The 14,884-nt window shown below is 42.1% G+C and overlaps 1 protein-coding gene across 5 annotated transcripts in view; it reads right to left on the bottom strand.

Annotated features, from left to right (window-relative positions):
• NCAPG2 (non-SMC condensin II complex subunit G2) overlaps positions 1–14,884 on the bottom strand; it is a 64,850-nt gene that overhangs the window by 26,014 nt on the left and 23,952 nt on the right. For all 5 annotated transcript variants that reach the window (XM_047096505.1, XM_047096504.1, XM_047096501.1 and 2 more), the window contains 5 exons: positions 14,261–14,386; positions 8,079–8,258; positions 6,381–6,533; positions 1,021–1,243; positions 695–792 (listed from right to left, as the gene is read on the bottom strand). In XM_047096505.1, coding sequence (XP_046952461.1) covers positions 695–792; positions 1,021–1,243; positions 6,381–6,533; positions 8,079–8,258; positions 14,261–14,386 — 780 coding nt within the window. The remainder of the gene's footprint in view (positions 1–694; positions 793–1,020; positions 1,244–6,380; positions 6,534–8,078; positions 8,259–14,260; positions 14,387–14,884) is intronic.

Below are 14,884 nucleotides of genomic sequence, written 5' to 3' on the forward strand. Positions count from 1 at the left end.
TGGGTACTATAAAACTACCCCCAAATTTTACTTTAGATGTACGTAAGCATGAAAATTGTTTATAAGCTTAAGATACTGCTTATAAGTAATGCATGTCTAAGTCTTAAATTTCTTTTATCGGGTCACTCTGGATTCTGAGTAAATAGCAGCTAACTAGTCCCTTTGATTAATTACTGCTTAAAAGACAATTCTAAATAAAGATTATTCCTAGAAATTCAACCCCAAGATGTTTCTAGTAGACTGTTACAGCAATGGCTAGCAGTAAACCCTTAAGAACACTACTACCCATTAATTATAAAATATGGTAACATCCGGAATCCAATCCAGGTGTATGCTACACCTACATTGAATTAAAATATACAGAGAACCTTAAGGCAAAGAAAATGTGGGATAGGGTGTTACCAGTAATAAACTTCCCTGTGTATTAAATACTACCCAATCCCACAACAAACTACAAAGGATACAGAGCAATTCTTTCAAAAACATTAATTATGACCTTCCAAAATAATTAGTTGCACTATCAATAGTAAAGGAATAAATGGAAAATAAAATATTGTTAACATGACACTCCATGGGAATGCCAGCTTTGATCCAGTGTTCTGCCTCTCTCTGAGCATGGGTGCCGGGGCCTAGTCTTCACCGAGATAACTCGGCCGCAGCTGTGGCTGGGCCAGGGCAAGCTGACTGCACTCACGTTCTCCTTCTCCCTCTCCTCGTGGCCCTCGTGGCCCTCTTGTGCTGCCCTCCGGATGCAGGCATTCAAGCAATGGCGAATCACATGAATCAGCTTTGCTAAAATGTTTAAGATAATCAATAATTAATTTGTGTTTCTTCAACAAAACCATCTTTCTAATAGTAAAATTATAATCCCAAACAATTAAAAGTATTATTGTAAGGGAAATCATTAAGAAATGCATTCAAGCGTGAAGCTCGTTAAAATGACCAACACTGAAGACAAGTAACATTAACTATGCTTCAGGCAGACAATATAACAAGTACTGAGAAGTGAATGTCCAGCACCTATATTAGTGCAGGCCGTGTGCTCGTGGGCGTGCTGATAGAACTTCCTGGCAGCTGCGTGGTTCATCTGGACCAGTGTGACACAGCGCTCGCACCATACCTCCTCGGGCTGGTTCACAGGCAGGAAAGAGTTGAAGATGAGGTTCACCAGGCGTCGAGACACAGGCCGGGAATCTGATTCCAGACGAACCAAAATATGCTCCATGGGGCATATTTTCCAAAACTATATATAAAGCATACACAGAAGGAAAATAGTCAATTGTCCCTATAATCTTGAAAATACTTTAAGCAAAATTTCCTGAGCAAAATCAAAAAGGAACTAATTTTTCTATTCCAAAAAAACTCATTTCAAATGACTACACCAGAATCTGTGACTCTTCTGTACAGAAATTAGAATAAACCAATATTTTAAAAAGCACTGAGGGGAACACCTGGGCAGCTCAGACGGTTAAGCATCTGACTCTTGATTTCGGTTTAGGTTAGTTTGAGCTCCGCATCAAGCTCTCTGCTGTCAGCACAGAGTCTGCTTTGGATCTTCTGTCCCCCCACCCTTCCCCCACTAGCACTCTCTCAAAAATAAACAAACATTAAAAAAAAAACACTGACAAGGGCACCTGGGTGGCTTAGTCAGTTGAGTGTCCCAGCTCTTGATTTCCACTCAGGTCATGATCTCACGGTTTGTTGAGTTTGAGCCCCACGTGGAGACTGCTTGGGATTCTGTCTCTCCCTCTCTACTCCTCCTCCCCACCCCCCCGGCCCCCGCTCACTCTCTCCCCCTCTCTCAAAATAAATACTTAAAAGAATATAAAAAGAAGCACTGACATACAAGGTGCCAACTAGAACACTGCTGAGAGGGTTAATCGTAACTAATCAGTATCATGCTCGGTATAAACTCTCAAATGATAGCTATGACTATCAGTCTAATAATTTAAAAATTTCCTAAAACACCATAACTTTTAGCCCACTGATGTGAAAAGTGTATAGAAAAATTTACAACAGTCTTGACACAGAAAGCTGAAGTGGACACCCCATTCCGTACCGCGGAGAACAGAGGCATCACCCCTGAACCCCAGCGGTACCTGGTCCACTGCCCACAGGGGGCAGCACCCTCTGGCGCATCCCTGCCTCCCTCTGCAGTGCCAGCTCGCCTAGATGACCACCGGCCTCCTCCAGCCCACCTTACAGCTGCTGCACAGCCACAACTGTCCCGTAGCCCTCCAGTCAAAAGCCTCAAAGTTGTCCACCGCCTACAGAAAAGGGCCAAACTTGTAAGCAAGACACTCCAGACAAGAGAAAAACAGTAGTAGAGAGCAAATAGATTCTCATGGTGAAATGTTCAAATCCTGTCCCAGTCACTTCTCAGCTGGCATCCGGTGGTCTCCTCACCTGTCTAGTGGGGACACCATGACATGCATGCTCCTCGAAGACCTGCCTCCAACAGCCAGTCCCTCTTTCCAGTATTTTCAGCTAGATCTTTCTCATCAGCATTTAAGTATTTTTCAACTCATTCCAAACCCTAAAACAAAAAGCCTCCCCATGAAACTCTGCTTGAATTTCCTGTCTTCTTGCAGCTCACTTTACCTCCCACCCCAGAACCCGCCTCTACCTACCCACTACACCTCAACCCATAGAAACATGGCTTCTACCCTCACTGAACTTGTTCTTGCCAAGATCATAATGACCTCCTATTGAAAATCCAGATGAACATATTCACGCCCCCCCTTACAGGAAACCTCTGAGCATCTGACGCTACTGATCACTTCTCCCAGAAATGTCCGAGGACACTTCTGCTCAGACACCTCATGGTACTTCTGAAAAAGCTTTTGGAGTAAAGACAATAACTAAGCCCAAGTCCCACACCAAACACTTCTACTCACGCTGGTACCGGGGGAAGCAAATAGCACCCCCGTGCTGCCAGCAGTAAGCCACACAGAGGGGACAGTGTTCTCAGCCCTTGTCCTGCCAGGGGCAGGCATCTTCACAGAAGAGAGCCCACTGCCAACTAACTCCTGCACTGACTCAGAGAGTGACTGGAGACTCTTACTCAAAAGTGAAAGGCAGTGCTTTTGAGGTTCAAGAGAAGAAGGTGGCAATGAGTCCAAGGATCTGACAGCTTTGACCACCTCCCCTGCTCCTTTCCTGCCTGAGTGTCAGTCCAGATGGATCACTGGTTTTGAGTGCGAATGTACTGAGGTGCAGCCCTGAACAGCACATCTGTGGGTAACAACGACATCAGTAAAAAACACTTCCCAAAACATTCAAGTGCACATAACTATCCGGTGCAATTTCACAACCATGCAAAAGTAGATTCAACCTAAGACTAAAATAACCAGTGAATGGACTGACAGTTCACCTGCTCTACTAAGCCGCCTGCAACATCACAGGAAGGCAGGCGAGAGTGGTGTGCAGGCCATACACTGATGCAGAATGGAAGCAGATAGGCCAAGGGACAGAGCGGATACCTCCAGATTGCTGACTTCCTCTGGGCAACAGTACCCTCAGCAGGAGCATCACACTTTCCCCACGTGAGAACTTGCGGGTCAAGATAATTCTGCCATTAGTAAATGTCAACTTCAGAACGTGCACAGCAACACAGTTCCCAAGAGGGGAAACCCAAGAGGAAAGAGGAAGTCCTCACCTTGAGAACTCAGGTAAGCAGGGGCTCTTCAAGACTCAAAACCTCAGAGCTCCAACCCGGCTACAAGGAATACAACCAAGAAACATCCCAGAGCCCAGCACAACAGCCCAGCCACAGAGCCAGTACCTGAGAGGTCTTTCATGACTGTCCCCATTCACATTAAAAAGTTGACTCCTGGGCCGTCATGGAGACTAGACCATCTTGAATGGGAACTAGCCATCAGCACTTTTACCAAATGTCAAGGTTCCAGGTGTGACTCTTAAAACTAACATTTCCTGCAAGTCTGCCTTTCCAGAAACTCCCCATATTAGCTTGTTTTTCTCTGATTCACTTTTCTCAAATAAAATGCAGAGCAGGGGCACCTGGATGGCTCAGTTGGCTAAGTGTCTGGCTCTTGATTTCAGCTCAGGCTCTGTGCTAAGCACGGAGCCTGCTTCGGATCCTCTCTCTCTCTGCCCCTCCCCTGCTCGTGCTCTGTCTCTCTTTCTCAAAATAAATAAAAAATAAACATTAAAAAAAAATAAAATGCAGAACAATTCTGATTAGCCTAGGATTCTGATTCATTTTGTTTCGATTACCTGAGGTTTTATTTTATGCAAACATATCACCAGCAGGCCGATATCTGCAACAGACACGGAAGCAAGCAAATCCGTAACTGGTCTTTCACTTCTAAAATGCTAATTGTGTCCATTACTAACACCAGGCATGACCAGTGTCTGACAGTGTAGAACAGACCCCAGTCATCCTGACATGGTGGACGATCAGCCACTTCCACTTCCTGTTAGCTGCCTCTCCACATGCTTACCGACTGGTGGCCTTGATCTTCCAGGAGTCCTAGCATGGACACCCCACAAACCCTTCCAGAGACCTCACAGCTGTGGCACTCCCTGCCTGGCTTTTGCAGAGCTAAGGATCAAGATGGAAGAGGCATCTCAATAAAACATTATGCTTTCTTTCTCTGCTCTTCCCACTCTCCTAAAAATTCAAACTCCCCGGTCAAAGAACTTTTGTCTTCATCTTACTTGGTCTCTACGATATTCTCTTGGGTAGACCCAGTAATAAAGAAAATCCAGCTATTCTCTCCATTTCCTCACCAGTCACTACCTCAACACTCCTCTGCAAACAAGTCTGCACTTCAAACAACACTAGGCCAAACAACACTTCAAACAACACTAGGCCAACAACACTAGGCCAAACGTTAAAGATTCAGAACTACTCAGTTTTATTAAGCTGTTATAACAAACAGGGTAAAAACTGCAGCCAGCATTTTTGCTGAAACAGACATGCTGTCTCTTAAATACATATGGAAATGCAAAGGACCTAAACCAGCCAAAAATCTCTGAAAGAAGAACAAAGCTGGAGGACACGCTCTAAGACGTCATGGGAACCGTTAGCAGTACAGCAGTACGTCCCAGGGCCCACGGATGTGCAAACAGATGAAAGGGCCAGAGCAGAGTCAGAAACAGCACACACAGATGGGCGACTGGGTAGGACATGGGGGAGTCGTGCTATGGAGGTCATGTAAAACAGTCTTTGGTTTTTGGTGCTTTTTTTTTTTTTGAACAACAGAAATTCAGAATTCAAAATTCACAAAACATAAAGCCGTAAGTATCCTGGCCTCTCCAGTGCCCCATCCCTGGACATCCAATCCCCCGCACCTCAAGCAACCATTATTAATTCCTTATTTTCTTCTAGGAAGATTTTCCTGTCTGAACAAATACATATGTATGTTTCCCATTTTATACAGCTGGCGGCACACTACGCACACATCTACACTTGCTTTTCCTCGTGTCTCAGTGGTATTTCCATGTGAGCTCATCCCTTGTCATGGCCACAGGACACTCTCCCATCGCATGAGCACACCACACGTCTGTGTGGTCATGTTGTTCCCAAATTCTGTGCTGTGACAACAGCACTTTAAAGTAAATTTCAGACAAGTATTACATGGAGAAGAAAAGCCACAGTGTTACCAAAGGAAGTTAAAAAGCTTCTAACTGAAATTTTTAGCCAAAAACTGAGTAGGACTCAAGCTAAAGGAAAACAACCTCCCTTCAAAGTTCACACAACGTCACAACATGCATCATGACACAATGCTCACTTCTTTGCTTCTTCCTATAAAATGTGAAGGGGGGAAGCCTCACATTCATCATTTTCCCAGGAATATTTAAGTAGTTACTATGGGGGTGCCTGGGTGGCTCAGTCAGTTAAGCGTCCGACTTCGGCTCAGGTCACGATCTCACGGTCCGTGAGTTCGAGCCCCGCGTCGGGCTCTGTGCTGACAGTGCAGAGCCTGGAGCCTGTTTCAGATTCTGTGTCTCCCTCTCTCTCTCTGACCCTCCTCCACTCATGCTCTCTCTCTCTGTCTCAAAAATAAATAAATGTTAAAAAAAAAAATTAAAAAAAAATAAGTAGCTACTATGTGGCAAGTATTTCAGTATTTGAACAAAAGCTTTCATGTATATGATAAAAATATCATTTAAAGTAGCAGCTGCTTACACTAATGTCTTTCAAAAAGAAAACACACATTAATGATATTTCTAGAAACTTCAGTGAAAATCACAAAACAAAATTTTATGACAAATTGGTAGAACATATCAGATATCGACTAGTTTAAATGTGATTACTGAAACTCTCAGAATTAAAATCGCTTTGTCTTTCTGCTGATGAAAGCGAAGTACTTATTTATGTCACACCCTCAATGATAAAATCCTGCCTGTCCTACCTTAGCAGCCCGCACGGCTTTGACTTTCAGCAGCATATCAACAAAAGCCACTCTCACTTTCTCGGAATTGTCATGGAGACTGTATTTTAGTGCAGGCAGAAGCTGTTCTAATAACGGATGGCTTAATTTGTTATCCAAAATTATTGGCAGACACTACAAAAAAGGAGAAATATAAACAGTTAAAATACAGTTAAAATAATATTCAGTTCCATCCTTACTAATGAACTACTAGTGAAATAAATAAATATACCTACAGATAATAACACTTTCCTAAAACAATTTCATATAAAAAGCATATTTCTGGGGTGCCTGAGTGGTTCAGTCAGTTAAGTGTCCGAATTTGGCTCAGGTCATGATCTCACGGTTCATGGGTTCAAGCCCCGCGTTGGGCTGTGTGCTGACAGTTCAGAGCCTAGAGCCTGCTTCGGATTCTGTGTCTCCCTCTCTCTCTCCGCCCCTACCCTGTTCGTGCTGTCTCTCTCTCAAAAATAAACAAACATAGAAAAAAATAAAATAAAAACAAAATAAAATAAATGAACTGAAAGAAACACAGAACAATTGGTGGTAGCAAGGGCTCCAGAGTCAATCTGTGTCCAAAGCTGGGACCTAACAATCCTTTCACATTTTTTTAATAGCCCATGAATTCTCAGATTTCTTGACTCAACACTGCATGGAAACCAGAGCCCCCCATCTGGGAGACTCACGACACATGGCGACAGTCACACATACCTCAGATGGATGGGTGGTCCAGTGACCTGCCCAAGCTCAGACCAGGTACCAGTCTAAAGATCTGATATGCTCCACCTTTACTTTCCAGTTATTAGGAAAAAGGATTTTTTAAGGAGACCTCTTTTCTTTTTTATTGGAATTAGAGTAGACATATGATATCCTATTAGTTTCAGGTGTACAAGACAGTGGTTCGACAATTCCATACATCAGGCTGTGTTCGCCAGAAGTGCAGTTACCATCTGTCACCACACGATATTATTACAGTATTATTGCGATTAACTATAAAGAGACCTTATGTTTTCACCATCACACTGAAATATTTACAGATGAGCTGATACGCAGTCCTGGATTTGCTTCAAATTAATCAACAGTGGGAGACAAGGGACTGTAAAGATGAGCAAAACCCAATGTGTCTGATTAACTGCTGAAACTGGATGATGGGAGAAAGGACAGTTTTGTAGGTTCTTGTTAAAAGTACATATGGTATACCAAAAAAGTCAGTTTTAATATAATTTTAAAAACTTGGGGGCACATGGGTGGCTCAGTCAGTTAAGTGTCTGACAGCTCGGAGCCTAGAGCTGCTTCGGATTCTGTGTCTCCCTCTCTCTCTGCCCCTCCCTCTTTCTCTCTCTCTCTCTCTCTCTCTCTCTCTCATTCTCTCTCAAAAATGAATAAACATTAAAAGAAATTAAAATAAAAAATTAAGTACTATATATAGCTCCTCCTTTAAAAAAAAATGTGCACCACCCACCCTGACCATACACTAAAATCAGTATTATTTCAAGTAAGACTTTTTTGTAGAAAACACTTTCAATTTGGTTTTTAAAAATGTTACTTTGGATGTACAACAAAAATGTCCGTGGTGCTTTATCAATTGGGAAGAATTATGGGTTATTTAAAAATTGTTCTTTCTCTGTATTTTCTAATTATTCTATAAGTAAATATTGCTTATATAATTTTAAATCCTACCTTAAAGACAGAACAGCGCACGTCAGCTGAGCTTGTGTCAAATGCCAATTCCCCAGTTACTTTTTTGAGGAGATCAATAAGAATGGTCGGAGGCATCATTTCCCAGTATTTGGAAGTTATTTTACAAACACCAAGGATCCCTGTAGAACGGACCATCGGATAAGGATCTTCTAAAAGGCTCTGTAAATTGAAGGGGGAAAAAAGACTTAAAAATCTTAGATCAGCTCCCTTTATATCAATATTTGCTTTATACATCAGCCCTCTCAGCATTCACAACGTAACAGGCATTTTAAGTCCTAGAAATACTGGTCATATACAGACTTACACATCTCTTACTATTTATCATTTCTATAATTGTGCATTTAAAGAAGACAACCCAGACACATGGGTACCATAGCTGCCAATCCTATCTACAGGACTCTGTGACAGTAGAGCCTCAAACACCAGCCCCACCTTCAGCGAGGTATGCAGATGTGAGTCGATCCTACAGACACAGCCTATGTAAACCACTCTCTTGAATTTCCAAAAGGCTGAAAGACCAGAATAAAGTAATTCTACTCGTTAAACATTTTTTTTCTAACATTTTTATTCATTTTCGAGAGACAGAGCACGAGCAAGGGAAAGGCAGAGAGAGAGGGAGACACAGAATCCCAAGCAGGCTCCAGGCTCTGAGCTGTCAGCACAGAGCCCGAAGCGGGGCTCAAACTCACCTGAACCGCGAGATTATGACCCAGCCAAAATGGTTATCAGTCGTTGTGAATACAGAAAGAAACAAGATGTCATCTCTGGATGGAGTACACAACAGCACCACTAAGAACCTGAAACAACCGGGGCACCTGGGTGGCTCAGTTGGTTGAGCATCCAACTTCGGCTCAGGTCATGATCTCACAGTTTGTGGGTTCAAGCCTCGCATCGGGCTCTCTGCTCTCAGCCAGAGCCTGTAGACTGCTTTAGGTTCTGTGTCTCCCTCTCTCTCTGCCCCTTCCCCACTCGTGCTTTGTCTCTCTTCCTCTCTCAAAAATAAACACTAAAAACAAACAAACAAACAAAACCACCTGATACAACAAACAAAAACCCCCACAAAAGTAACTGATCAACTCTGCACCTAATGATACTCAGGATATACAGGAGGCAAAGGAACATAACAATTATGCCACAGGGATATGTCCCCAGGCTTCAGGAAATAAAAGAATAATTTGGCTTCTTCAACAACTAGCAAGCAAAAATGAGAGACTGAGGTTACTGGACAGGGTCTTATCAATCTATTGGCCGATCACATGCATGGGTCTTATTCAGACACAGATTCAAACAAAACTGTTAAAAGTGTCTTTGAAATGTTACTCAAGGGGTGCGGGATGGCTCAGTCAGTTGAGGATCAGACTCTTGATTTCGGCTCAGGTCATGATCCCAGGATCGTGGGATTGAGTCCCACGTTGGGCTCTGCACTGAGCATGGAGCCTGCTTGGGATTCTCTTGCTTTCCCTCTGCCCCTCTCCCCAACTCACACTCTCTAAAATAATTTTTAAGGGGCGCCTGGGTGGCGCAGTCGGTTAAGCGTCCGACTTCAGCCAGGTCACGATCTCGCGGTCCGTGAGTTGGAGCCCCGCGTCGGGCTCTGGGCTGATGGCTCGGAGCCTGGAGCCTGTTTCCGATTCTGTGTCTCCCTCTCTCTCTGCCCCTCCCCCGTTCATGCTCTGTCTCTCTCTGTCCCAAAAATAAATAAAAACGTTGAAAAAAAAATTAAAAAAAAAAAAAAATAATAATAATTTTTTAAAAAATTGAAAAACAATAAGATAGAAAAGCCAAGATGACAGGTCATCAGGGAAAAAACAAAGAGCAAAATAAAGAAATAAGAGAACTTTTGGAATCTGAAGAACTATTCACAAGTTTTACAGATTTTGTTGTCTGTGAATTACTTTCAGTATCATTCTTCAAAGATATATTCTGGAAAATCAACTTATAAGGACACAGTCTCATACGAGTCCAGAGCCCAGATCCGGATTTCCAATCAATTGCAGTGACGACAAAGTCACTCAAAGCGATGGCACCTAACTCATGATGCTCCTTCCACGGGAAAATCACTCCATTTCGACACCCACAGACACTCACAGGAGGCCTCCATGTTTTACCTCCAAAAGAAAGCCTCCACACTACTCAAGTTCGAGAATCACAAACATAACAAGAGTATGAAAGGACAGGTGAGGCACAAGGAGGACACCAGGACATAACCATTACTCTTATTTATTGGATTATCTCCTTTATCAATCCTCACGAAAACTCATTCTCATTTACTCAGTACCTGGTCCAACAGGGTCATGAACTCTGAGCCGACCTGCAGACCAAATCTGGCCCAGGCTCATCTGTGTGTGGCCCACAATGCCTAAGAATGGTTTTTCATTTCTAAATGCTTGGGAAAAACCAAAAGAATAACACTTTGTGACATGTGAACATTCCATGAAATTCAAATTTTGGTGTCCTCAAATGCAGTTTTACTGGAACAAACCACACTCTCGTTTCTGTGCAGCCCGTGGCTGCTTCTGTTCCACAATGGCAGAGCAGAATAGCTGTGACCACGTGGCCCACCGACTTAAACTCATTATCATCTGGCCTGCTGCAGGGACAGTTTTCTGACTGCTCTTTATTATACTGCACTGCCTCCTAAAAGGCGTTAGGAAAGAACAGGCATTGAGAAAAAGCACATTCAAACTAACAGACTGAATATCTTGGTAAACCAGCAGGGGTGGGGAAAATCAAGGCATAGAAAAAAATCCTTAAAGTTTCAAAAGCACTCCATGCTAGAAAACAATGCACAATATTTTAGCAGTCCTGGGGAAAAAAATTACTTTGAACATACAATTCTTCTACCTGGCCAAACTATAAATCAGGTGCCAGGGGGAAAAAAATAACACTTTGGGATTCAAACACTCAGAGACACATACCACCCCAAAAATGCCCTGCAAACAAAGAAGGACGGACGGAAACTATTTCATAGGCTTTGATGATTTCCCATGAGTTCATTTCACCCCCAAAAGGGAGTCACGGCCTCCACAGGATATGGTGCTTACATACAAGCCTTTCCCTATTAGAGCTGAAACTCTTATTGTTTTTAATTTTTAAAGTATTCTTTTAAAACTCCATTTAGACACTGACATCTCACTTTTATGAGACTGATAAGTTTTGATCCTTGAAAAACAAACCTATCTCCACTAATACATAATCTTAAGCAACTATAACATCAATGTTTTCTACAATCTTTTTTTAATGTATTTAAAGTTTATTTATTTTGAGAGAGACAGAGAAAGCACAAGTTGGGGGGGCAGGGACAGACAGAGACAGAGGGGATGGGGGGAGAGAGAGAATCCCAAGCAGGCTCCAGGCTGCCAGCGCAGAGCCCAATGCAGAGCTTGAACCCACGAAACCATGAGATCGTGACCTGAGCCGACACCAGGAGCCAGTCACTTAACTGACTGAGCCACCCAGGTGCCCCCACAATCCACTATTTTCTAGAGGAATGATATAGAATTTAATTATTGTTCTGAAAAAACATTTAACTTCAATAATTAATATTCAAATAAAATATTACTTAATAATTTTTTTAAAGATCTCATTTTTTGGTAAACTTTACACCATAGGGCTCGAACTCACAACCCTGAAATCAAAAGTCACATGTTCCAGACGCCCCTATCATTTAATAATTTTTATTTTTAATAGGTTAATAAAGTAAAAACAAAATTTACAATGATTAATCTGAATATAGATTACTCTGCATTCCAGTCTCTTTTTTTTTAACGTTTATTTATTTTGAGAGAGGGAGAGAGAATGTGCGAGCATGGGAGGGGCAGAGAGAGGGGGAGAGAAAATCCCAAGCAGGCTCCGCACTGTCAGCATACAACCCGACAAACCCACAAACTCTGAGATCACGACCTGAGCAGAGATCAAGAGTCGACGCTTAACCGACTGAGCCACCCAGGTGCCCCTCTGTGTTCTAGTCTTCATATGGTCTATTAGCTCGAGTCTAACAAAGGTTTGGCATCTCTTATAGGTATTTTCTCTAATAAGAATTTGCCATTCCTATGCATAATTTATTTTTCACCATAATTTATTTTCACCTTATTTCATAAGGTCCTGCTTCTTAAACTTATTAACATGTACATATTACACAACTGCTAAAATTACACTAAACCTCGTAGCTTGTAAACATATTTATTCATATAGTATTTCTACCAAGTGTGATGTCCTCACAGTAAGACTCCTTCAATTTATAATACAAAGGATTTTTAATGGAATAGAGATATAGTTACACCACTCATTAGCCAATATTCTAAGAATATCCAAGCCACCAAGCCATTGAGAGCATCTCCATCTCCAAGAGACCAACAGCTCTCTACACACCTTTCACCTTGTAATGAGTACTAAACTCATCTCCAGAAATTCACTTCAGTTTCTGGTATAAGAGACACAGGATTCACCAATATGTTCCTAATATTGTATTAGGTGATCACATCACTTTACATATTTTTAATGTTCCTATGGAGAGCAATAGCCAGTTATTTTTTCTACATGTTTTTAAAATTTTAATTCCATTTAGTTAACATACAGCGTTAAATTAATTTCAAGTGCACAATATGCGTTTCAACAATTTTACATTAGCACTTATTCTACTCAGTACTTCTCAAGATAAGTGCACTTTCAATCTCACCTATAACCACTGTCGTGGTAATGCTAAATGCTTTATATTTAATTTTTCACTGAAACCTTATCACAATCCTACTGAGTATTATTCCCAGTTTTAAAGAAGAAATAGGACTCAAGCGAGAGAAATTAAGTAATTTGGTCAAGCCCAGACTTATGAAGGGGGAAGTGGAATCCGAAACAAAATGTGACTGCATGCTCTCAGTTGCTACGTATGCTGACGCCCAGCACAAGGCCTCAGGAGGTCCCCGTCAGGCTGTCCACGGCGGCCTGCTCGTACGTTCCACTCAGGAGCAGGAGGGCCACGTGTACTCCGTGAGGTACAATAGGAGACATGTGCTGGCTGGACTGGCAGCACCCTGTTGGTCACCACGTCCAAGGCAGACACACACATTTCAGGTAAAAACAACAGTTCATAGATTTGGACACCAGAGTTAAAAAGAGCAAAAGTTTCTCATAGTTTTTTGGCTAAAAGTACCAAAATCTAGTTTTGATTTGCCCATTATTCCCACAAAAGGAATGATTCTCAAAGGGAATTTTAGGTAAATATACGTGGATAAATACTACTAACTGTCCATTGTAGGCATGCGTGTGTCTGTATGTAAGTGTGTATGCCTGTGTGTGTGTGTGTGTGGGTATGTGTGTGTATACACATGCACGTGTGTGTATTTGCATACAAAGAGCTAAATCTACACATATTCTTTACACTACTGTTTCAACTTTCTGCATGCCTGAGATTTTTCATTAAGTTAAAAAATAAAGTGCCATGGGTAACCATCATTATCAGAACATTTTTGCTATCACTTTCTAAAATTTTATTCTACTGACCAGGAAGCACTTTTTAGCTTGTGTTAGGAAGCCCTGGAAATGTAAGGCAATGTAGAGAAATAAGCAGAGGCCAGCACATTCCAGCCACCTGAAAAAGACCTGCAGCATCCTTGGAAATAAACGTGGCATCCTAATGTTCTCATGTCTCATCTGAAAAAGCAGTCATGTGAAAATTCCATTGCAACAAGCATTATTTTTAGACTCGCCTTAAAACATCACCAGGTTTGTTCATGCACATGACCCACCACTTAGAGCAGGCAATATCAGCATCCCCAATTTGCAAAGACACAGAAAAGTTAGTGACCTGCCCAAAATTACACAACTCTTAACTGTGAAGTGGAATCAAGTCTGGGGATCTTTAACCACATGTCATACTGCCTCTATGCTAGGGAGACAAGAATACACAAAAAACACTTAAAACTATAAACAGTAATAAATAGTTAGACGTTCCACAGGAGACAAAGAAAAAAAGAAAAGAACGCCATCGGGTCCAAGCTGTCACAGAAGGCACCAGGGAGAAAATGGGTTTCTCAGAAGAAGGTGAGGATCTGGAAACCTTGCCATCTGAGGGCAGCACACAGGCAGGACAGGAGAAGCCAGGATGCATACTGGGCGCAGACAGAGCTGACCTCATAGGGGGCTCAGCCACATGCAATACGTACATAGAGTTCTTCAAACTGTTTCTGGATTTCGCTATCCATTTCAATGGCATTGAAGTTTGGGTCCCTGATAGGAAATGTTTCAATGAACAACAGGGCGGCGTTGGACCGGACTTCAGAATTTCGGGCCTGGAATAAGGAAACAGTGTTTCAGAATCCAAAGAGCAAGTGTTCAAAGGCTTCAGTGTGGATTTCTTAAATGCTTCTAAGTATCTCAGTATAGACTTACTTACAAATTAAAGACAATTACAGTATTTAAAACTGGCCAAACCTAGGAGACCTTCCGTGAGCTAAACCAAACTCTTGGCTCAGTACTGACAGATATTAAAAGACTCAATGTCCACTTTATGTCACTAAGAAACAGTGACTATATCCCTCCCAAGACCAGATTTACCATGTTGAAAAGTACTAGTGTTCTCTCCCTGGAAGGGTGTCATCCTGTCTCCCAGTCATCAACAGAAGGGCCAGGATGGCCAAGCTCAGCTCTGCAGACTCCCAACGCCTCTGCTGGTTTACACAACATGACAAACCCCCTCCTACCATGTAGTCAGCACTTAACCAATTCAGATCTTCTTAATAAAAAAATAAAAAACATATGTCCCCAAATTTCACAAAGCTTCCAGTTTT

Source organism: Lynx rufus, unplaced genomic scaffold (assembly GCF_022079265.1).
Source record: "Lynx rufus isolate CCGP_SWC_20201006 ecotype Redwood Valley unplaced genomic scaffold, mLynRuf1.p SCAF_4, whole genome shotgun sequence".
NCBI lineage: Eukaryota > Metazoa > Chordata > Mammalia > Carnivora > Felidae > Lynx > Lynx rufus.